General features: G+C 32.8%; 1 protein-coding gene across 4 annotated transcripts; it reads right to left on the bottom strand.

The window, feature by feature from the left end:
• Positions 1-316: 316 nt before the first annotated feature.
• Positions 317-24247, bottom strand: LOC110999169 (aquaporin AQPAe.a). 4 transcript variants are annotated; one of them, XM_022268099.2, is made up of 9 exons: positions 23752-24243; positions 21487-21573; positions 20359-20433; positions 12848-13044; positions 4540-4683; positions 2592-2663; positions 2128-2265; positions 1976-2056; positions 317-1076 (listed from the first exon to the last, which is right to left on the bottom strand). In XM_022268099.2, exons 1-9 carry the CDS (start codon positions 23984-23986, stop codon positions 975-977), a joined length of 1131 nt encoding a protein of 376 aa, XP_022123791.2. In that variant the 5' UTR covers positions 23987-24243; the 3' UTR covers positions 317-974. The 4 variants fall into 4 exon arrangements, with proteins under 4 accessions (XP_022123791.2, XP_022123792.2, XP_045490331.1 ...); XM_022268100.2 differs by lacking the exon at positions 21487-21573 and having other exon boundaries at positions 23752-24247; XM_045634375.1 differs by lacking the exons at positions 20359-20433; positions 21487-21573 and having other exon boundaries at positions 23752-24222.
• Between the last annotated feature and the right edge of the window lie 1858 nt (positions 24248-26105).

The raw sequence follows: 26105 nt of genomic DNA, 5'->3' as shown, positions 1-26105 counted from the left end.
TCTCATTCAGATGTGTGTGCAGGTTGCAGGCACACCTTGGGCCTCCCATTTATCAATCGAACTGTTCAATTGCTATTTAGAAAAAAAGCCTTTTTGAAGTTTGATGTGGAAGTGATGTGATGTTCGCTAGACAATTGTAACTTATTTAATACAAGAAATGGGAGACTTATAAAGAAGACATTACTATTGTCAATAACGAGGCACTTCATAATAAAAAAAATCCATAATTAGAAAAGCAAAAAAAGTGGTAAGACATGGTACTGTTGGCAGCCGAATATTGTAGATGTCGTCACATAGAGAGCAATAAAACGATCAGTTATTTAGCAATTGCTTTATTTTAAATATACATTTTCTGAAATCCATTCACTCAATAATATCGTGAAGATCACTTCCCCCACATTATATACAATCATCGAACATTCGAGTACAAATCGAGTTGTGCTGAATATTCCCAAATAAATTAATGACATTATAATATTATGTATAAATAGGTGTAGAGATGATTTTTCAAGCGCCATTTTCAAAACATTGAAATGACCAATGATGCGATTGGTGGCCATTGGTTTTATATTATTTCCATTGTGTTTCGTGTTCGTCGATTGGCAACTAAAAGGCAAACCGAAAGACAATTAACAGCGGTTGAAGCATCATCCCTTAATACTTTTTAATCTTGAACGTGAAATATCCCATTGTTGGAATTACATTCGTTTCCGAGTCGACATTACAAACATATTATAGTGTTTTCTTTCACAATTTACCAACACCTAGTACTGTTTTTCCTTATATGGCTTAAAAGAATCGGATGTGAACCGGTAAAGACTATCGTTTTCTCTAAGATCGGAAACGTTTATATTTCTTCCACTTTTATCTCCTACCTTTTGTTTTAAGAAATGACAAGGCGTAATACAAATGGTCCGCGTAACACTTATAAAATGCGAATACTCGAGACGGTTAACCTAAAAGCTGTTATATAATTAGAGGTCGTAAGAGCCAGCTTCGTCTTTTCCGATGCGTAACACGTATTTGTAGAGCAGACCTGCGATGGCTCCGCCGGCAAGGGGTCCCACCCAGTAGACCTGTGTAATTTCAATATGCATGAGAAACTTAAGAATTAGGCCAAACAATATGTATATAAATATATAAAATAACAAGGTAATTTATTAACTCAGAGGTAAAGAGAAACTAGATTTATATACACATTTGAGTGCCGTATGCAATACTAATTCCATGCTTACTGCAAATCTTGAGAAAGTGGTGTATACAATGGACATTAGCTGTCATTGTACATATTTGCATAACATAATGGAATGTTGTAATATAATCTTATCGCAATAAAGTGGAATAACTTTGCCGCTGAAAAGGTTTTACCAGCCAACGGCTGCTGTGTCTGCCTCTAAGTGCCCAGTATTCGCATTACATATAACGTTATCGGCCCGAAAATCGGGTTCTGCAGGGTTGTTTAGTTTCTGAGGATTCATTTAGATTATTGAACTATATCTGCGTCAGGCAAATGTGTATGGCAAGTACGATATGGTCGAAGCGACAGCAAATTTCTTTTACGTGGCTGGATAGTGTTTTTCTTACAACATTTAGACGCGCTTTTACCTCTCATCGGTCAAGATAGCGGACACCAGTTTGATCAACCACAGAAATGTAATAAATGTATTGTGACAAACATACTGATATTGACATATTCATTAGCGCAATCGCGAATAATGGGTATGTAAGGTCAAACAATTTAGTAAGTGCCTGTTATATAGATTACTGATCGTAAACGAAAGTTTAGAAACTTTTTTTTTAACGCTTTAAAATCTAATGTAAATTGACGAATCACAGTTCCTGTATTTAACGAATCACAATTATCTTGCATAGAGATGTGTTTAGGGGCTGCTTCTAACCTATTAAGGTTCAATTGGAATTTGAAAAGCCAATACTTGAATATAAGAATAAATAATAAATAGAACGAGATACAAACCCAATGAGAAGTCCAGTTGCCCATCACGACGGCTGGGCCGAAGGATCGAGCCGGGTTCATGCTAGAGCCGGTGAATGGAATCTGTAAAGTTAATTAACGAATTTGGTAACCAACATATGCAACGAATAACGACAATTAAGACGTCGACTTACGCAGGCGGCGTGACAAGCCGTGATGCTGAGACCGATGGCGAGAGGACCAGAGCCCTTCAGGTCCGATCTTCCACCGTCGCACACGCCCTGAACCACCAGCACTAAGACGAATGTGATGAGAGCCTCTACGAGGACAGCCTGAGAAATGCCTTCTCATTTAATTACAAAATTACACATTTTGGTGCAATTTGAATTTTTTTTAAATCAATTAAAAATATAAAATAATATACTTAACTTAATCTATTGATTTTAATTCTAATATCATAAATAATTAGTATGAATTTGTGCTTTGTTATATTTTTTGTATAAATAGGTAAAACTGTGTTTTATGTTTATTTTTGAATGTGTATTGCGTTTTCGGCTTTTTTGTATGTATATGTAATATAATTGTTTGAATATTGTTTAATGAGCAGCTGTAGAAATACTGAAATAAAATAAATAAATAAAGATTTGTTTGTGTGTACCTGTGCATCGGTGACTCCGGGCCCCGGCAACGTCATCCCAAAAGCGAGTACTCGATCTTCAGGAACAGCCAACTGTAAAACAATAGTTATTTTGAATTATCTATGTACTCGTCCGTCTTATTACGAAATCAACGTATTCTATGTTAAACAATGGTATTTGTCCGCAGCATAATTATAAAAGTTAAAGTAAAAATAATATCTATAAATTATAATACATGTTTAGTTGTTGTGTAAACATAATAATAAGACGTAGGTCCATAATCGGGGTAAGCATTGGACTAATGTAATCCATGTTGCCTGTTTTGCTTGTCTTGTGTATAAAATGCCCGGTTTATTATACGTATCAAAAACTTGTTGTCACGTAAGCTGCTAACTTTGATTTAATTCAGATGTTAACAATGGTACGTAGGTGACCTAGTATATTACCAATGTTGCCGTGTTGCAATCGCAACTCGAGATTACATTATTTTTAATTGTGTATAATACATATTTATAAGGACTACCCACGTAGTACATGTAACATCTCCAGATACACTATTCTAATTATAATAAAAAAATAATTTTATTATATTGTAATAAAGTGACAAAATGGTAGCTTAGTGGTAGCGGCCTAACGTAATTCCTTCACTCGGTAGAGTTATTTAAACAACGCTCAGCTGAAGTTTAGGGCCGAGTCGTGATCAATAAATAATAAATTAATTGATCCCAACACAGTTCAGTGCATTTACTTTACATTCAATGCAATGTAATCAATTGATTTGTCGTCAAGTCGAAAGTTTAAAAGCTCATTATGTTCATAAGCTTAGAGAGTTGTTAAGCTCAAATGCTCGTATATGATACAGAATTGATTAGAGCATTTATCGTCGGTTTGAACGCCTTCACTTCGATTGCACATCTTGCCATTTATCTTATAAAAGTCGTCCAGCGAAGGTCGAGCTCCAATTTGTTCCTTTATTCTAAGATCATCAGTGTCAGGGCGAGCGAGACATTTTTTATCACAATTAGCAAGCTCGCGCCGTCGCATATCGCATATGAAGTACGTTTGTGTTATAAATGCCCAAACTATTTAATACTTTACTACTAATCCGAATGATTAGGTGTGTTCTAAGAAACGCTTATTTTTTGCATAAATATAAGCTAGTTAAATTTATTTTAAATTAGTATTGTTATAGCATTAAATAACAGCTTTTTTTATTGAAGTTATACTTCTTTAGGCGTGTTATGAAAAATTGATGAGAGTGAAATTTTACGATGCGCGCACACCGTGACACAAAATTAACAGAATGAATTTGACCACTAAATCGCTCATTAAGTTTGGAAAAAATGGTACCTCTGTTAGTGGTGCATGTTGACACGCACGCCGCCTCTGTTCACTGTGTATATGGATTAATATTTATCCATATGCTTTGAGTTTCTACATTTAAAACACGTGTTTTCATTCTGTTTTCATTATACAAGTGCGAATTTTATATGTGCGTCTGAACATATAATCAGAAGTGATTTAAATTGAATATTTAAATCAATACTGATTAATATTAGAAAATATTTGTGAAAAAAACTGTGCTCATCAACCTTTCTCAGTGCTTCAATACAATTGAGGTTAATTATCCGTATGTATTATTTAGTTAAATAACAAAATTATTATTAATGTAATTCATGCTCAATATTATAAAATTGTTAAATATTTATTATTAATAATTTAATATTTAATTTTTTTTTTAATAAAACATATAAATTAATTGAAAAATATGTGATAAAAACTAAAATCGAACATCAAATTTAAATATTAATTTTTTATATTTATTATTAAATTGAATGAATAATATAATATGATAATAATAATTATTTTTCATACGCCAAAGAAGTATAACTTCTAATGCGTGTACATAAGTACACACACTCTTTTTTTTAAATGTAATATTATATACCATAGGAACGAGTAACATACCCTTATAAAAGCAGCGCCAGCGACCGCACCCAAGGCCTGAACTATTACGTAGAAGAGAGCTTTGATGAGCTTAATGTCGCCTGAAATGAAGAGACCCGCAGTCACTGCAGGGTTGATGTGTCCACCGGATACATGAGCAATTGCCTGCAACAAAGTTGTTTGATTAATAATTAATTTACATTTAATGACGTATTTTATATAGGAATTAAAAGATCGTACAAGGAACCATATATTGTGTTTTATTTGTCGTAAGAATGAAATACGATTAATTAAAATCTATACTTTTACTAACTAACAATATTACGAGTATCTATATCTATGAACAGTGTCAAAGCTACGTATAATGCAAATATATACCCCTTCATAATCATCCTCTTTTTCTGATTGCAATAAAGAAAGATTGACGTGACCTAGTCGTCGTTGCTCTGACTTAACCATGAGTTGAAAATTTATGTGCCTCATATGTATGTAGCAATGTATTTTTCACGCCATAGCACCTGATTGTGGTTTAAAATACTTATATAGATAGACTTTGGTAAATAGTTCAATCCTCGCTTAGCATGTCTTGGAAAAATAAGGAGGTTAAAAGCGGAGTACCGAGATATTAGATGTAAGTGAAAAGTGGACTTACCTACTAGACCCTCTGCGCTGTTAGTTTCAATGTACCATGGAGCATGGTCCATGTGAACATGTTCTCAAGGGCAGCTACATTCACACGCGACGTATGCGAAAGTGTATTTAAAGCGAAAAACAAATAAGTTGCGTAACGTTTTTTGGAAAATCGTTGGAATAACGAATTGGAAACGAATCTCAGTCGGGCTTAGGAAGGTTACACTCTCGCTTCAGTTGAAGAAAAGCATTTTCAAAACCTTTATTAATCATAGGTATGTATATGATAACGTGTGAAGTCCAAAATGCAAACAAATACCTAATAATTTCTTCATTTATTATTTTTACATTCCTTACGTTGAATAAGGATTATAAGCATTACTTTTATTCACGCTTAATAAATATACAACAAAAGTTAGGCTTTTGTTTACTAGCTGTATGTAGTTAAATAAATAAAGAAAATATAACTGTATCCACTTTATGAAAGTAATAATCGTAGGCCTAGTATAATTATAATGTAAAATAAAATCACGATTTGGATTGAATTCTCGTATATCTCGTATAGAAGGTATTTGAAAAGGGCTGTCAATAGTTCACTCGATAGTGATCGGACGTGGGCCGGATTCGGGTCACACATGTTCCGTGAATCTATGTAATACAATTACAAAGTAAACTCGAGAACTATATGAACTAACTTGAATATTGAAATAACTTGAACGTAGTCGTTAAATTGAGAGAAGATAAATTAGAATTAGAAAAAGAAAAAAGTTTATTTCAGACTACAGTTAGTAGTTATGTAGAAAATAAAAAAAGATCTTATTACATCTAATAGGAACAAGACTATATATACGACTATTGCGTATAGTATGTTATTTTTGTCTGACGTCTTTTGCTGCACCTGTAATTTTATTGATTTTTTTATAATATTTTATTAATATCTGATCTTGGTGATAAAGAAAGTATTTTTCCAATAATTAAGAGCTTTTTGCGGGTTAGGGAATGTTTCTAAAGCAACAAAAGAACGTACACAACTGCGCAGTTTTTGCTTATTTTAGCAAGTTATAATGTACTTTATAACTCAATTGTTGTTGTTATTGATACAGGTTGCAATGCTATGTGGACTGTACAATTGTATGGAAGACAAGCTAAACCAACCAAAGCCGTGGAGGAGTCATGAAATGGAGTGACGTTACACGGAGTTTATATTTTGTATATTCACTTTAGCCACACTGATAAAGATTTTAAGGTTACGTTAAAGTGGAATACTTACAATGCAAATGAATTATTAACTAGATAATGTGCACTCGCGTAAAACAATAAAATATTCCTTATTGTTATACTGGTTCATACTTCTGTGAAAGTTCGAAGCCCGGCCGTGCCCCAATTTAAAGGCGATGCCACATCTTCACATGCCATTAATATCGCTCTGCAGTAGAGTGGGTGTGCCAAACTTAATCAAAGGTCAATTACAACTCACAATTACCTCTATGTGTTTCTAAATAAATTAATATTTTGTGCCAGAGATCAAAACTACATTTTAATATTCTGTGTCAAACACAAAGAGGATGTTTACGTATAAGACAATAACTTAAGTACTTAGTAAACTTACTATTAATCCCTAACTCTAAAGAATGTGCTGGAATGTATTGTAAAAGTTAAGTCAGGTCAAACTAATATATAATAATAGATAATTTTAAATTTATCCGATGTTTCAGTAAAAGACACTATTAAGTCAGGTCAGTTAAATAATAATTTAAGAAATGTTTGGTGTTAAAGTTGACTGCACTTAGCATATCAAATAACTTCAAGTACGGCAATAAAACAAATGGATTAACATTTGCTTTGGGTTACTTTAATGTCTGCCTGCACAGTATTTTAATAACACGTTTTAATTAAATTTGGATAAAAATACTGATGCGAGTCCAAGTAAATGAAGAGAAAACAAAATCAATGGGGTCGCACCGTAATTCTTACTAATCGCATTCTACACATTAACAATATACTATATATAATATAAGTAAAAATAGACAACGTTTAGTGTCGTGAGTGGAGTCCTTGTATTCCGCGGAACCGAGCCATGCGGGTGTTTATTTAGTCAATGCCCCTGTTTTGCAATTTCAATCAAAGGCTGTAATAATTGATAACGTGTAAGTTCCTACTTGACGTATATTTTGTATAAAATAAATCCCTTTTTACTACATAAACACACATATACTTACATCGTATCACAAAATCACCATTTTCATGCTACTGTTATTCCATTTAAAAATAGTGTTTGAATAGTAATTAGCAAAAGGCTGCTAATGACTTGAATCAATCAATTTTAACTAATTGACGAGGATATCTATTTAAATCAAGCCACTAATAATTTTTTCTAACCTTAAATAACAGTTTTAGCCTTGCTCGGTCTTGATAAAGATTTATTTCACATTTGACTTAGAATAAGTATCTGCTAATAAACCCCTGTGTAGTCCGTAATGGCCTTCTAGCGCCAAGGCCGTCTAGAAGCTTGGAGCTTCTATTCAGTTTCTACAGAGATCCGAAATGACAAACGTAAAACACAAGAGCTGCATCTTGTATAACTAATATCCGTAGCTTTATCATATATAGATAATAGAGAATAAGACTGCAGGATCGCACAGGATCGAAAAAGTGGCGTGCTCTAGATCATTGGCCGAGACACAGTTTGAGTTCAATGCTCTTTGAGGCAATAAAAAACCAAAATTGGTCGATCATCGAGATTGTCTGGGGTAATACTTGTTAGTTCCCGCGACTGGTAAGATTGATACCATCAACACTTACGTTTTTTATAGTTTGCCTAGCTCTGGTCTTTTTTTTTTCAATTTTATGTTCTACTAACGGGCAAATCATAGATAATAATCCATAATAATAGCAAATTTACTCGTCAGAGAACAATGGGGTAAGGAAGAGATGGACACAATGAAAAATTATAATGATACGTGCTCATTGTCGTAGGTTAGCCATTCAAAATATCCTTTACTCTGCAGTAATACATAAAAACTTTTATTAAAACGACAAATCAAGACGTGCAACGTGTAAAGCTATATAAATGCGTTCACTTCCGAGACGCGAATCATTATGTTAATAAAATAAAACTAGAATTGGTCTACACGGAGAAAGTACAACAGTTCTTACCACTTTCTACTTCTTCAATCTTGATTTCTTTTTCGAACCTTTCGAGTAAACTTTGTAACTTGTAGGTATTCTTTACTAAATAAAAGGGTGATTCGCATTTGACCTAAAACTCGATTAAAAGTACGAAACGATTTAAATAGTTCATTAACTACAAGTATTCGTAGTATATAAGACTAGTTTCACTTCTGCCGAGACAGTGACATCTGCTCGCCGCACTCCTCATCTAATATATCGAAAGTGTAGTCTTAATGTAAATTAATAATATCTGCATATGCTGCTTGCAGTTATCATACGTGAACACAGTGAAAACAGACACGGAGACATTGCTATACAAAAGTTAATAGGTAGGTAGGTAGGTACGTGTAATGTTTTAGTTTCTAAGTTATATACTCGGGGGACTTATAAAGATCAAAGGTGTTTTGCCCTTGAAAATAAAACGAGATGTGATCTTGGGTCAAGTTTATATTCGATATAATTAAGCATCAGCTAAAGTGGTCAGTAATCGTAATATTTTGTCAGCTCATTTTAGAGCAAGGATACGGCTATTAATATTTTAAAGTAAGTGAGAAAATATGCTTTAAGTCGTAAAATACAGTACGAGTAGATATTGGAAAAAACTAAGAGTAATTATATAAATTCAATACAGTTAATAAGATTTAGTTTTAAATAAATAACGATTTCACTAAGACGAGAATTTATACAATGTTTATACCTTCTAATTTTATCTATTACTTTGAATTTGAGGATAAATAGAGCAGCGGAAGATAATATGTAGCATTAATTTAAAATAACTAAAATATAACTCTACGGAAGTTACACAACTCGCATGATATATGATAACTTGAAAATTGAGATGATTTCCGTAATTATGACGCGCAAGCCGGACAATTCGCTACGATCACTGCTACTGCCTCGTAACACGTAATATATTCCGACAATTATGCAATCTTTGCACCGATTCATGTCAAAGTTCTGTCCAAGAAAACTCTCCGCTCTAAATACAAACCAGCAGCGTACAATGACTGCTCATAATATTATCCATTAATTATTTATTTGACGAGTTAACAATCGATCATTAATTTTACAGGTGTAGGTGGTCTGCGTGTGAAGATGCTCAAATAACAAAGAGTCAATGTTTGAAAGAACGAATGGACTGACGCGTGGGCATTTTTTATTACTCTCGGTAATCTTACAATAAAAAATATTATTTTGTACTTGTACAGCAGTCAAACAGACCGCACAATTTTCAAATGAAAACGTTTAATATTTAAAAACCTTTGTGTACTGAGAATTGCTTTCATAGTTGAATAAATATCTCGAAAATAGATATAATTAAATTATGAAACTGAACTCAACAAAAATGATTGTCGTCTTAATTTTGTGTTAACACGTTCCTTTTCATGGCAAAACTGATGATAAATACTGTATCGAAACTTAACATTTCGTTAAACAGTGGTTTAAAAGGTCAAGCCGGATGACGTTATAATTAAGAAATAAATCTGCGGCTGATATGGGGAAAATCGGACCCGAGCGACCTGAGTTAAGCTAGAGCTTGACTCAATCAGAGGTTTTGATGAGCGAAATTATACCTTAAATAAAAACGAATCAATGAAGCGTTTAATTTTGATTTAAATAAATTATGATCGATAGGGATCACTCGATGGCCGAGGGCTCGCGTGTAAATTCATGAATAAGTGTTGAAACCACATTATGTAGGGCTAATATCGGTGCTGCTTTATCTTGACAACTTTTCAAGTCTCACTTGCGAAATGAAAAATGTCACGGACGGTTATCAAAATTAAAAGGGCATTTCGACCAATTTATGTAGTACACGATTCTTTTAATAATGATTACAATGATTTGTATTAAAACCTCGGATTTTATATAGGTTCGGAGAAAAAAGCCTGCAGCGCGCTCGCGACCTAACGGCCTCACGTAGTAGGCGGCGAACACGGACTTATCTACATGAAACTCTACTTTGAGTTAAATATTAGTCGTACCTAATATTTTAATTGTACAAACACGCGATTAAATAAACAAATAAACGTTACTTTGAAGGCGTAAAGACATTGTAAAAGCCGTTTTCTAAATATGGTCATCGAAAAGCGTTGAAGAATTAAAAATAATTTAATTAATCTCATTTGCATGGCGAATACATTAAAAATATAAACTGAATCGAATTATGAATATAATTTAGGTAAGAGGTCGTCGACCTTGGTTGTCGTGTAACTGTCGTGGCACCGAACTGTCTATACTTACATGCCTTCATTATCTCAAAACTCGGCATCTTCGATTAAAGGAAGGATTTTAACATAGTGGGAGTTGAAGGCACCGGATAGCACAAACTATCGTTTCAAATGGGCGACAAAAAGTGTCTCATTTATTGAGTAAATAAACGCTGTCCTTGACCCAATGATCAGATCGTGCTGGTAATTAAAGTGTTTGTGTAAAGTTTATCTAAAACTAATGCTGAAAAGTCACTCGGTGACGTGTAGTCACGATACGACGATTATACAATAAGGTCAAAAAAGTTCAGGACATTTTCGGGCTCGCATCTCGCCTGCGACATCTTCAACCGTTCCCTTATACGGTTTATCGAAACAAAAATATAGGTTGGTATCAAGGATTAATCATTTAAATAAATTAATATATATGATTTGTTCACTATTCGCAGAACAAACGTGATCATTAATCACTTCACAATCCACATGTCATACGCTTAAAAGCCAATTTTACTCCTAATAGGTAGGTACAGAATAATGCGTTCTGCGAACTGTGCCTACTTTACAAGAATATTGTGGTTAAATATTGATGTTTCCCTTAAGTAGTCAGATAGTGCCCGAGAGAATATATCTAGTCAATGAAAATATTCACTGATTTAATAATAATTTATACGAATACGACGGCAAAAAAGTGAAAAAGGGCAAAATATGATAAATTTGGTCTAAGTTAGCTTATGACAGATTCAGCTCTATTCTCTGGATTAAATTGCGCCAGCTCACGACTCTTGCGCAACTTGTCAATCACGGATTACCATCACAATGATGTGACTGTCGTGCGATACCAATGTCACAAAATAACACGCATCGAACTAATTTTTCCTGCTTATGTATTATTTACGGAAACTTAGAAAAAGAAAGAAGCCAGTGTTTCAACTTAAAATAATTCTACGGATGTTATGTTGTCTTTTGTTTTTTTTTCAAATGTTAAAATCCCAATTTTCATCGGTATAAAATCAGCCAGAAACTGAGAAGGGAAGCTGTCGGCAAAGAATCACTTGTAAGATTCCGTTGATAGCTATAGAACAATAGGTTACCGTCAAAGGTCAAAGGAAAACCAGAGAACTAATTAATAAACAATTAAATATTTGTTTCTTGTGAGATAATATTATAAATTACGTTAGTATTGTGTGTTGCCCGGTCGACTAAAAGTAAGAAATTAAACTCATCTGGTTTCGGACCAAAATTACTGTTATTTTGTAACTACACTTGGGAATCATAAAATACAGAACATTTTGCATATCAATCGCATTCCGTTTCTAATGAAAAAAGCATCTTTCAACATCTAAAACAAAACATTAATTTTCGGATTAAATATGTGTCTGGCATAAGTACAACCACTATGTCACAGTTATATCAAACATTTGATCAATTTGCGCAACAGCTGAAGTTAAGCAGGCGTGACATACCTACAACATTATATATGTACATAATAGTGTATGTACAGATGAAGTATTCGTGACCAATCGAGCCGATAACATTCTCCGATAAAGTGTTTAATGACGATATGTTACCAAATCATAACAATGAATTTTTTATTTATCAAAAACGGTCTTTAATCGTCGAATAACGTTAAATGAAATGAGCTTAAATTATTCTCTGGAAAGTCAACGAATACTGAGAAGTAGGACTTGCGCGAGTATTAATATCTGTCGAATCGTCGCTCCCCGTGCACTCATGTGATCGTATGTCAAGGTTTACTTCGTCTGTTTTGCATATTGACATTTGAATGATATTGAACGGTACATGTGTTACATTTAACACACGAACGATCACGGGTCCGCCACCGCGTGAGAGAGGCCGAACGGATATTATATTGCTCTAATCTCAATTATTCATTGGATTTAGTATTTCCGATCACTACTTCGTAAACGCTAAAAATTATCTATAATGGATAAGTTGAAATACTTCATCTTTGGACTTTCTCTCGGGATACTTTTCCATTGTGAACATTTTCAACGTGAGGTAAGTTAAGACACTGTTTTGGCAAGACTCAAAGAATGATGGTATCGCAACAGGTAGTTCCTGGTCCAAATGAAATTGTTATATTTAGTTGGGTGTTTTCACAATCGGTCAGTTATACTTAAGTGTTACTTGGAAATTATTTTTTAAAGTTATTCGACGTTTCACGTCGTTAAGTTGCAAGATTTATTGAACACTTCTGAGTGTAAAGTTAATTAAAGTCATACAAATACTTAAGGCATTGGCATTGTTCTAAAATAGAGATTGACGACAATTTGCATTACTCCCTGTTCTTGACTAACCTGCACAATCGATCCAACGAGAAGACCAAAAGCCAAAGCGATGCTGGTGACGTGTGGAGCATTGCTCTCGGTGATGGCGATGCAGGCTGCCACGCCGATGGAGGTGAGGAGGAATGTTCCCAAGAGCTCGGCTATCAGCTGCCTCCATATCAGTTTGTTATCAGTCACGTCTGAGAGACCAATGATGGAACTCGTCCCTGGAAGAACGTTTTAATATTTGTAGATGGAGGTACAAAAAAATGTCATTTAACGTTGGATGCCATCATTTAAAACGATAATATTTGAGGTATCTCAACCCTTTCATACATCTATTTTAATAAATTAAACACTATGAAATATTCATAGTATTTCAATTACCCCAAGCTACCAGCCCCGAGAACATTGAATGGAGCATGCGAGAGTTACAATTAATCTTTTTATTAATTACGACGAATGTTTAAAGTATGATAATAATGAATTGTCTCTTCAAACCTTTTGAAACAATAAAATAAATACTAAACTTGTTTTAACACGGTTAAGAACACTTAATATTTAACTAATAAATACATATGTTGTATAAATACAACATCCGCCGTAAAATAACGCAAAACACATATTCTTGGTTTTCAATATATTTCAACGGTGTTCGTAATCCTACACTCTTAATTTAAATTTACAAATTATTAATTCGATATAAAAATATGAGATTGATCGATAAGAGAGAGAAGTCATGTTTACTAAGTTCAACATTAAATAAAACTACTTCGACAATCAAAATCCAAACCCTTATTATAATGATACAACGATTGTTTCGATCTCAAGACAATATCTCTATCAAATTATAACGATGCTTAGTTGCCTATTGTTTTCAAATGTTTTATCAATTTAGCGTATTATTCATGGTGTACGTTATCGTATTGAGAAAACCTTAACTATGAAAGAAATCGAAGAAATTAATTTAAGTCAATTGATTCGTAAGATTAAATTACAATTAGACTGATTATGAAGTATATAAACTGCAGAGCGTGGAGTAAACACATTCTTCTAATTTCTATTATCTCTTGTTTTTAAACTCGGAATATAATAATTAAATATATATTTTAGGTGTAGTTTTTTAAAAATGGACAGAAATAAAATACTTTTCAAGTAACCAAATGTATATATCATTTAGGCTCAGAACAAAAATAATTAGTTTAAACCTATAATTACGTATACTACTCAGCTTTTACGAGTAGTTTAAGAGAGATGAAGAGAGATTTATTCAATTTAATTCCACATTGAAACGTACGCACTTGTAATTTATTGCTTTATTTTCTTCCTGATTCAGACAATTCATTCATTATTTTTGCAGATTTTATTTAAATATGATTAATTAACTTAATTTATTTATTAAGAATGAAAATATTTTTATTGTTGATAAGCACAACGAATTTATCGCCAGTGATTGCACTCATTTTACAGCAGAGGAATATGAATAACTCGCAGAATAGACACAAATTACATAAAAGGCAACTAAAATATTTCTAGAAAACTGAAACGTTTTGAAACTTACGTTTCTGCATTTCGTCCATCGCATAATCTGTTTTCATTTTGACCCTGTTAGATATCACTAAAACGTCCACTGACCCGCAACTTAGCACTTTAATCGAGAGATTCCGAAAGCGAGTTCGAAGGCTGCGCCGCGCAACCTGCACTACCTTTCTGCTTCGCTACACTGGACCAAGTGTGATGTGACTGCACGGGGATGGCAATTGGCAGGTGTACACTTTTATTTTGAATTTCTCGTGTGTTTACAAAACTATACGTAGCGAGACATTCTTTAGACTGTACACCATTTTCTAAAGTATTTTAGAGTAAAACGCGCAGAGAGAGCTATTCCCACTCTTTAGTGCGCTGTTTTTTTTAAGATATTCCTCATATTATATGCTTCTATTACATGTCATATATGGTGTGTTAGTTGCTCCGAACTGGTTTGGTTCCTCGATCTATGTGATTTTATATACCTATTTTATAACAGGCAACGGCAATTACTTAACCATTTCATAACTTTATTTTCTTTGTACTGTAGTTTAATAGATATTAGTAGCCAACTATGTTAAAAATACATTTACTATTCGACCATAATGTATACGGTAATTAAAAAAATATTATTTACTTAGACTACTACTAGAAACTATTAAGATAAAATTATGACAACTTTTATTATTAAAATGATTAAATAACGGAAACGGGCGCACTTGTAAAATACCTATTATTTTTAACCTAATCCAGGTTCCGTAGGACAATTTGTTTTTTTTAAATATAATAGTGAAATCAGTAGTAATTGTTTATTCTGTGCGAGAACTGTGTCCCGAGGATATTAAGCAGCTTGGCATCGTGTCAGCACTTTTGTGCCAAATGTTAGTCTTAACTTAAATCTCAAATAAAGGAAGTCACGATGAGGACTTAACGCGAAGTTAGCAACAATGCGCTAAGAATCCTAAATCATGATAATTTTTAAATGTTACAATTAGGAGTTTCTTAGTTGTATTTACTTTCCTGTTGGAACCTACCTAACATCTCAACGATGTATTATGAATGGAACTTTAATGGAAAAGGAATTGGAATTTAATTTAGGTATTGATAATTAAATGATTCCGTTATATTTCAACAAACATTAATGAAGAAATGATACCTATTTCATCTAAGATAATAAATTAGTATAACCTAACTTCTCCTGCACAGAGATTAACTCGAAATAAAAAACTAATGCGCAACGGCGTTCCTGTCTCGCAATTCACATTTTCTTTAATTATTCCCAAATTATATTATACAGAATATAAAGAAGATAAGAGAATGCATATTTCCGGATAGCAAACACGCAAAAACAAGGATCGGTATCACATTCATTTGTTTATGACAAATTAATATTTACAGTGGAATCGATTCGTTAAATGCGCATTATCAGTAGATAAAAGCTGTTTTATTTTGTTTAATTAAACGTAAAATAAGAAAGACTTTCAAGTACTTTTACAGTAACCGACCTGTTTTGGCGTAATTAAGTATACATATGTGTATGTGATTGTCTAGTCATGTTAATTAGAAGAACTACAACCCACAAATTTAAGAAATTTTCTTGTATGTTTTAACCTAATCAAAAGGAAGGTCGATAGAAGGCCTGCAGGTTATAAACTTACAGTTTATAGGTTGTATTTTATCGGTTGTAAAAATTCAGTAGCTGCTGTATGTTTTGTGATAAGGACTGTTGTCTCAGCCTCGGCTTGTTAAAACATTGCATGTTTACCACTAGATAGCTATTATTAGACCAGGCCACATATTTCAGAACGAGAACCTATTGCTGTCTTGTAATTAATAAATTTACTGTTCGCGAATTTAAAATTAAAATTTAACATCAACAGCAAACGAAACTTTATTTAATAAACTTTGTACAAAGCAACGCTGTGGACCGTATAATAACCGAATATAGTAAAACGATATTTGAAGATTATGATTCGCAACATTAACCAAAACATTATCAGTAAGTACGTAAAAGGTTCTGATAAGACAGTTGCTTCTGACTCCATTAACCGCTTTCAGTTTGATGTATCGAGTGTTTGAGTGGCCGTCATTTGTTTTATTTAGCTCGAATCAATTGATTGATATTCCACTTGATTCAAATTATTCATTGATTACCAAGGATACATGTCACTTTTATATATACTACATATATAACCAATAATTCATATTAGTAAGTAACTTTTTGATTATAAGTTATTGATAAATTATCTCTCCCTCACACTCGTAAAGAAATATGCTACTACAGTGTTCATGTATATAAGTATGTAAATATATTGTCGCCGAATAATAATGTGAATTAGAGATGCAAACACGAGGTTGAAAAATATAGCGGCCGTGACAATGACAGTCGCAATTCCATGCTAAGTGCCTAAATTAATATTTCAGTTCGCCAGCCGCGATCATGGGCCACAGCTGATCAGATGCCCACGTAACGATACTACTAGAAGATACACTTATGATATGAGGACCAGTTCACATTGAAGACCGTACACATAACCTAAACCTTCGCGGTGTCGCCGTAACAAATGCTATTTAGCAGCCTTGTGCTGTGTCATTGTTTGTTCACTTGTGTTACTCATTTAAATTGAAACCATTGTTACATAATTCCAAATTATTTGCTGTCTGTTTTCAGAAATTCATTAAGATGTTTTCGAACAAATTTTTTTTTCCGTTGTTCCGTCCCTTGTAAACATCTTAATGAGATGAGTGTGAGAGACATTGGTGATTCACGTGGTGACATCGAAGTCGACAGTGTGAATCAATGATGTAATATATCATATGGTAGGATAGGCAAAAACCTTACCCGATGTTCTGATTAACAAATATTTTTAGACATTCGATGTGAGTGACTTTTTAACTAAATCATGAATTGAAAATTGAAATTACTGAAGAAACAAAATGTTTATTATGGTTCTGTGAATATTCGCGTAGTAAGAAATATATTATCTATAACACACAATTTTTTTATAAAAATTAAGTACATACTTGCGGGTAATGACCAGTTAACAGCAAAAATAAAATGTAAATAGTTTTTGCTCAGAAAGATAAAAATCTTTTGTAGCTAGGAAATAGTTAATAACAGGCGTTCACCTGCTTATTTACATCTGATTGTAATTCTAGGAAGAGCAAGAACAATGGTTATTTAAAAAAACGCAAATTATCTGAGTCTACTACGCATTGTATTTCAATTTGGTCAATTTATGTTTATTTTCTAAAAATATTGTAATCAGCAACACGGAAGTCAGTTTTTTATTGCTTAACAGCAGATAGTGTACTGACTTGTGTTTGAAGACAGGAACGCAGAGAAGATTGCTGTGTGCAGTCGGGGCTCCCAGAACTGAGCTTCTATATTGGTACTAAGGTCTAAGGATAGCTGTTAAAAGATGCTTATATGCATTAATATTAAGGATAAGCAGCACGTAATTCTGTCAATTTTTGTCAAAAGTTGGAGCAGGTTCAAAAGGAAATTACGCCAAATTGACGTGAAGTTCCCTCAATATTCTACGAAATGTTGAAACAAAACGACACGGGCCAAATGTCAATTCAAAAAGCCCCTTTAACGTCATTGTAATAAAGTTGACGAAGAGTTCTAAGAAATGTTGATCTGAAATCGTGATTAGCGTTGGCTCGAGCATTCTGACAAAAAGATTGACTCACTGGAATTTGAAATAATAAAGGTGTACAAAAAATTGTTTTCGGAAAAGAACAAGTTTTAACTACAAATAAAGCAAAACACTACGCTCCTAAACAACAGACAATTAAGTGTTCGTTAGGACTTTACCGAAGGTTTTCTAATAAATATAATAATAAATCTTACTCGTTAAAAAATTTAAACGAAATTTTACTGAAATTGACCGTCAGTCATAAAAAAAACCTATGTAAAGCGTAAGTAAAATAGTGTACAAATCGTTAATCGTAAGACAATTCAACGATGGTCCACCATTTCATGAAACGATTAATTCTACAATCTGTCCGCTACATACATACACTCATACAAAATATTGATAATATATATATTTTAATAAAAATTTATCTAAAAGGCTCTAGCTGCTTTCCGTAGTTCATAATATTATTTACCCTATTCCATGTCGATATTTTAAACTGTTGATTACCGAACGATTCCCTCTGGATATAAAAGTTGTGTTATGCAAAGATGCAAAGGCATCATTAGCACTAGATACTTCTAAATATTATATCTTCAAGGGAAAGGGAACTATTACTTTCACGGTTCTATCCTTTCACTGTTGCCTTAGAGATTTAAATTATTATTATGAACCATATAACACTCGAATTTGAGTATAATTTCAAATAACTATTGTTTAAATACATTGGCGCGCTTCCGCATACCTTTCAATTAAAGTTTTCGCAATATTTGATAGGATTTCATAATAAATTAATTGAAGTAAATTAAAGAAACATCTTTTAAATCGAACCTGCCTGCGTTTAATATTTACGAGGGGTGTTCAATAGATAGATAGTAATTATGGAATACATTTTCCTTGGAAAGGTATTACATATATAATAATATAAATACGGTCAGACATCAGATATAAATAAAATAAAACGGATCAACTCTATTTTTTTAAAAGAAAAGAGTAATTTATTTGCGTAGTGCTTGAAAAATGTTAAATCAAGACATGAAAGCAACATTTGGGCTTCATGCACCTTTATATTGTTTAGTTGTGCGTTGGTGTGCTGAGCTCAAGCGAGGAAGAACTTCGATTAACGACGCTCAATACCGGGAGTGACTGAACAAGATGTTAAAAAACGTTGTTTGTTATATTTTAGAAGAAATGACGATTTTGCAGATTTCGGCTGAGTGCCAAGAATGCTTACCTAGTGACTCGCGAGTCGCAGGAACAAACAAGACTGACAATTTCACAAAACTCTTTGGGTTTGATACAAGAAGAATTTTGACCAAATTTTGGCTCGATTCATAACTATGTACAAAACCTAACTTCACAATTATCATCCAACAAGAAACGAAAATCCAAGGGAAATTCGCTAAAGTTGTTTTGTTTCACCAATTGACACTCCATATTTATCAGATACCTATAGGTCTAGATCTAGGCCATACATTTTAAGATGATGGTGCAGTCGCCGTGGAACACGATTTTTAAGGTTTCAGCAAGAAGATGTTTATTATCTGAAATTTTATAACGTGATTTGAATGTAACCTAAAACATTTTTTGGAACCTAAGTGAGAACAATTAAGAGTGATACAGAGTGATGATGCACATCCAAAGATTCAATCAAAACCGCCACTCTTATTGAAGTATTCAATCGCAGATTCGAGAGTAAATATAAAAGTAATAAGAAAATAGTAACTACTTGGCAGCATCGGGCTATTCCACCGTCAGAGACGAGTAATTACTAAAAAACGACAAAACAATGACTACTAATTAACAATGAGCAAACATTCTTAGTATTTCTAATAATAGGTATCCTTTGGATTTAAGAAATACCGGAACCTATCTTTATCCTCGTTTCAACTTCAATTGACATCGCAGGTAGATTAAATAAATTTTGTCTGTTTAATAAGTTTGTAACTCGATTAGAATTTACAAATTCTACTATTGCATAGTTTTCTTCGTGCATTTCAAATTTTTAATTTCAAAGTCATTTTAAGAATTTCGAAAGTCGAATTGGTGATCCCAGCAACATTGATTGCCTTATAAAATATTCATATTATATATAAAAAGAAAATATATCTCAATGCAATAAAGTCAGTATTTATGAATTACATAAAAAGCAGATGCGTGTACCCTAGATGTTTGTGGGCCTTAGAACTGATGGTTAAACAACAACATTTTTTTACTAAAGTATGATCATCAATTTAAAATTACTACAACCTTCGAAGTTCGAGTTGATTTTTGAAATGATTGAAGTGTTTGATAAATGATTTGCAATATAAACCAGTGCACTCTATCTTTTGGTGCATGCAAAACGTCACTAGGTTCCCCATGCTGGCTTACCAATGAGGGGCACTCGGGAGGCCCTGGTGGGAGGGGCAACTTCCGGTCTGGCGTTTGCATTGCCCGTTTCTACATCTGTAATCATATATATTGTTAAAAAAATATTGAAACGTGTCGGATTTCCTTTTAAGTTCTAAATATTTATTATAAATTATATATAAGATATTTCTGTGTATTTTAAGTATTTTGCTTGTACCTATACACAAAACGGTTCACCATATAAAATATTATAAATAATCATGCGCATGAAATACACCCTCTGATAAGATACAAAACCATTTGCTATTTGTAAAGTTCCGTCAAGGCATGCATTACTGCAGGCGCCACTTTATTTTCCCTGGCCTTCAGCCAGGCCACAGGAATTACCTGCTTATAAATGTCCTTAAATATCTTAAATAAACGTAATAAATAAGCAAAGCCTCAAAAGAAGAATCATGTTCGGACTAAATAAATTAATGGAACTCAGAAATGAGCAACACTTATTTATAGTTATCGTTTATTTATGTAAGAATTTATCATTCGTGTATGGTACATATTAATTGGTTCATTATAATATGCACACAGCAAAAAATACGGCTTTATTTTGTCATTGTTTTAAGTTATATATACATTTAATATACATTATTTATGTTTAACCACAATTCTTTTGAGTAGAATGACAATATATTGTAGGAAGCTTTGCCTTAAAACTGGAAAAGTTATAAAAAATGTTTTTTTTTTCGTTCGAAGCCAAAGCAGCAGCTTCAACCCTAGAATGAGTAATTCCAATGAATTGTCTGGCTTGATTTATCCATTGGCATGCGTAATATAAAGGAATTACCAAAGACATGTACAAAATATAAATAACAATTTCATTATTTACTATTATATTTTTTATAAAACGGCCGTCCATTGACACACACTGCTGGAAAGCCCGAGAGTCCGTTGCCGGCCTTTTAACAATTGGCACGACACAAAAGAATATAAATAATGAGTGCGATTAATAAAAGGTAAACTTTCGTTGTTATTGAAACTATCTTATAGAAACGTGCGTGTTGATAAGAAGTCAGCATCCATTAAATAACTTAAATAAAGAGATACGCGAGCATGCAACACCCAATTTAATAAAGAATATGACAATCGACATACCAGCTTTGGCAACCATTACTGCAATTTCGTCTTCATCCACAAAGCCATCGTGATTTGTAATAGACTCGTATTTCGAAGTAACTGGAGCTTTAAAAATTTTGTATGTACCATTTTGAGCCTTAAAAACCGAATCAACAAGAAACTGAGACCGAATTCATAGACCAAAAGCCACAGAGAGTGGTCAATGTTATTCCTACTGGATTATTATTGTTCTATAATATTGATATTTTAATTGTCTCAGGTATTTTCGTGTTTTACAAGTTTTAATTTAAATCCTTCTCGTAAAAAGCGTATCAAAATTCATAAACATGAAAATTGGCAAAATGTTCCAATGCGATGGGTCAATGTACCAATCAGAACTTTGTGCCAAATAAAAATAATTTAATTTGGTTTTCATCTACTAAATGGTTATTTTAGTCTTGTTACATATATTTATGCATTATTTCGACAAAAACCTTTTAGTATTTTCGGGAGCGCCGAAAAGAATTGTTGGCTTGTGGTTCAGGAGTAAATGCTGCGTGTTTCTCTATATAGATTGGTTAATTTTATTTTACAGCTTAATAAAAGATGAAATAAATTGCACTAATTTGAACAAATAAAAATATTACTAAATATATTACATTAATTGTGTACAAAGCTTCTATTAATAGTTTTTTTGTGTAGTATATTTGGTGAGCGAATGTCACCCGGGTCGTTCGATACATAAACGAACCAACATACTTCAAATCAAACAATTAATTCCCGTGATTAGGGCGTTTTTATCTTGAGAATAGATTTATTTAATGCACGTGTTTATGATTTTATCTTTCAAGATACAAGCGTGTAAAACATTCGATTACACAAATTTTTGATAGTTTTTGTGTAATGCGTGCGATAAAACATTATAGATTGCATTTATCAATAATGATGAATATGAAGACGATATTGACCTCTTTGAGCAGCTAATATTCAATAGCTACAGAGATTCGCCAGCGGTATATCTATCAGGAGGAAGATAGCAGAAGGAAAGAAGCAATATATCCCTAAATAAAAAAATTAGTAATTTAGTATTTAACGGTAGGAAAATCATACAACGTGGTCTCTCCGACCACAATTGCTGCAACAAAAGTTATATAAGTGACGTTGTTAATTCGCGTTTTTACCCGTTAAAGAAGTCCTTTAAACTTCTATTTTTTTATTTACAATAAGGATACCTTAATTCTGAACGGCCGTTTCTGTTGTTATAAGTACTTATGATGAATTGCATACTTTACAAGTCTTAATTAATACGAATCAAAAGTACTCCTGATTTCGATTTTGAATCGAATCGATCCCGTTCTTTGTTTGATGATAGTCGAAAACTCTATACCTATTCAAAATGAATTAAAATCTGGCAAAAATTAAGTTTTAATTTGTCTTGTTAATATTCGTTCTTTATTCAGTTATTACTATTTAGAAGTATAGTTTCGATTTACCTTTATTTTGGAACCCGGGAACTCGGACCGGCTCGCTGAGCCAAAATTCCTGAATGTGTTGACAGACATTGTGGCTTTGCACACGTATATGTATTTATAATATTGACAAATTAGCATCAGTATCATTATTAAGTGATACAAATTTACTTTGCACCCGGCAATAAATTGTAGCGGAGCATGTATTTGCTGAATTTCTATAGTTCTCGAATTCCGTAAAACGATAATCACGATAAACATTGAGCGGCATTTCGTGATATCATGATTATATATGATGGAAGGAATAATTCCAGATAACCGCAAATACCTCGTGACGTTAATTTAAATGTATAATTTATTCCAGAATTCATTTCGAGAAAAATAGGAATGTAATTTAAAAAAAAATGAAGAATGCAGAAAGATTGATTAAAATAATGTTTACATTTAAAAGGGTAAAGTAATATTTAAAAACTTTTATAAAAACAAGACTAATGAATCCGGTAGAATAATTTGAACGAAACTAATTTTACTTCAATTTAAGATAAAATACGCAAAATAAATTATTCCACTCATGAACATTTCTTTATATAACACCTTAAGGCTCTTTTTGGCAAACATTGTGGGCTTTGTGCACTTCATGTACTAATTATCAAAACTCACATTTTCAGTTCGGGAGGCAATTAATATGTACTTTATTCTCAATTAAAGACACCTTAACTTATTTTTTTAATTTTATTAACATAATTATGTATATTTCCTTTTGTTTATGGTTTTTTTTTTATTTTAAACTTATTAGAGTGGAATAAAATTTTGGAAATGTTTATAACACACTTACTTTGAACATCCTTAGAGGCCATTTCGTTTTGATCACGATACCGCGTTTGCGCACCTCCGTAGACGACTGCTACGACGCTACGAATCGATTCGATACGAGAGTAAAGACGATAATATATTTTGGGCGCGTGTGAACTGCGCACTGACCGAACTCGAAGTGATTCTGTTCCCGGACTGTTTTTGCTACAGTTGATAAGTTGCGGAATTGTGTCAACAGCAAAGGCAGGCTCCGTCATTGACCACTTCCAAAGTACCCAACCAACCAGCAACGCCTACACATCGTCGGACATGTCATCAAACAACAGTTTGCATCCTAGTTTATTTTCATCCATTCTTATTAAACCGTTGCTTCAGGGGCTTTTCAGTTTGACCAGAGATCGACCACAAGCTAAATTCCACGTTTGGGGTTTGACACACGTTTATTTAACATCATACTAAGAACAGGTTTATTTTTATTTAGATAATAAGTAACGATGTCTCAGCTGGAAACTTAGTATTGAAACATTTTAATTAAGGCAACTAACAATGAATATAATATTGTTTATTTTACGTTGTCCTATACATATATTAAAGAGTGAATCCACATTTCAGACTTAACTCAAATACGGCTCGCTTAATCCTTAAAATGTTATTAAATCGATAGGACAATATCTGCTCTTTATTTATCAGCCTATCTTATCACTTCGCCGGTTTTACCTTAGAAAGCCAGGTAAAAGAATTCACTTTTTAACTGAAATATGTGAACTTTATAACTATTATTAATTCGATTCCAATGTTATAAAACTGCGACTTTAGATTACTGATCATTTGACCAATATGTGACCCATAAAGACCAAAAAGAAAATGTTGTTCAATCTTATTTCCACTTAATGCTCATATACGTTCTGATACATCGCTTCACTTAAATATTAAAAGAGAGGTTTTGTGCCGTCGGAAGTACCCGTGTGATATGTCAAATGGTACTTTGGTAGTGATGGAGTTTTATTCGCTTAGGATGCAGTGGAGATGTGTCTCCTGCTCGGTGATCGCAATTCCTATAACTTTCATCTTATGCATTTAAACGTCACAAATAATTTGCTGATTAAAGTGTTAATAATCAACGCTTCGTGTAATAAAACTCTTAAATTCCGACGTGGCGTGTCAACAAGTACATTGAATGTTATCTAAAGTGAAATAAAAACGCCCGACTGACTTAACAACCTATTGTTTTTTGTTTAAAATAACGTTAAGCAGATTTTTGTATTTAACTGATGACAGACCACTTAATAGAATAAAAAGATAACCCAATCACTAAGTTATGTAGTTTAACCAAATCATCGGTTTTCAGAAATTCAATAATGGATTGGGAAAATAAGGGTAAAGTCGCGGCTGTTGAGTCAAGTCTAAAGCAACAACACAGATCATCAGAGCAAATCATCTAAATAGATATTGTTGAAAAAATAGCACACTCGTATTTCACGCCAATTCTATTGATCCCATAAAAGCGTATCTCCGCCTTGAACATGATAAAGCAACTACTATTTTTAATTTATTTTTATTGGTTAATGAAGAAATAAGATAAATAAAGATATTCTATCGAGGGGATTACGATAAAACGTGTAAATGTGACAAGAAATCCATCCGAGGATTATTTAAGGGAGCAATTAGGATAAGATAAATATTATATTTAACAATAGTAGCGTATTGAATATAAAATCTTAATCTTATCAGTCTAAGCGTTACATTCTTTATACTCAGTAAGTATCTGACAAATGTAATTATGATAATGATTGTTGTTGTCAATAGTTTCGAATGAGGTGACATGAAATGTACTGAAATGAATAAAACTTATGTTATTCTTGAATTCATTGATTAAAATAGATATAAATAAAATCTTATTTAAGATAAATAAGATTTTATATAGATTGAAATAAAATTAAAAGGTACTTTTAAATTATTCCTGTAACTATAGACTTAACTATAATAAATTATCCTGTAGATATAGCAAATGAATTATTACTTTTTTCCATGGTACTCTATATTACGCCCTCGTGAATTATCTGTTAAAACATATAAATATACTCGATAATATGATAACGTCCTAGTATCGACCTTCAGCATTTGGGAAATACAACATCACAATAGGACTGATTTCTGAAACCTAGTTGTATACCTACTTAAGCTTTGTGAAGCTGATTTACCACATCCACATCATGGTATAATAAATATTTAAAATTTAGTAAATAATATCTCTCTTAGGTCCCTTCCCACCTTAAAGTGCCTCTGGGTCCTCTAAATGACTTATTTGACTTACAAAGTTTGGAAAACAAACAGAGGATAATTTTTGTGCAATTTATTCACAGCGGAAATATTTTT

Source organism: Pieris rapae, chromosome 2 (assembly GCF_905147795.1).
Source record: "Pieris rapae chromosome 2, ilPieRapa1.1, whole genome shotgun sequence".
NCBI lineage: Eukaryota > Metazoa > Arthropoda > Insecta > Lepidoptera > Pieridae > Pieris > Pieris rapae.
The sequence above is the reverse complement of the archived record's forward strand: the minus strand, read 5'-3'. Positions and strand labels throughout refer to the sequence as shown.

What these genes read in the sequence shown, in the direction of transcription:
- LOC110999169 (XM_022268099.2), bottom strand. Translation starts at nt 23,986, where the DNA reads ATGACGGAGCCTGCCTTTGCTGTTGACACAATTCCGCAACTTATCAAC. An exon ending in TCGTTGGATCGATTGTGCAG is followed by an intron (nt 4,684 to 12,847) that starts GTTAGTCAAGAA and finishes ACTTTGTTGCAG; the next exon opens with GCAATTGCTCATGTATCCGG. An exon ending in GCAACTGGACTTCTCATTGG is followed by an intron (nt 1,077 to 1,975) that starts GTTTGTATCTCG and finishes GAAATTACACAG; the next exon opens with GTCTACTGGGTGGGACCCCT.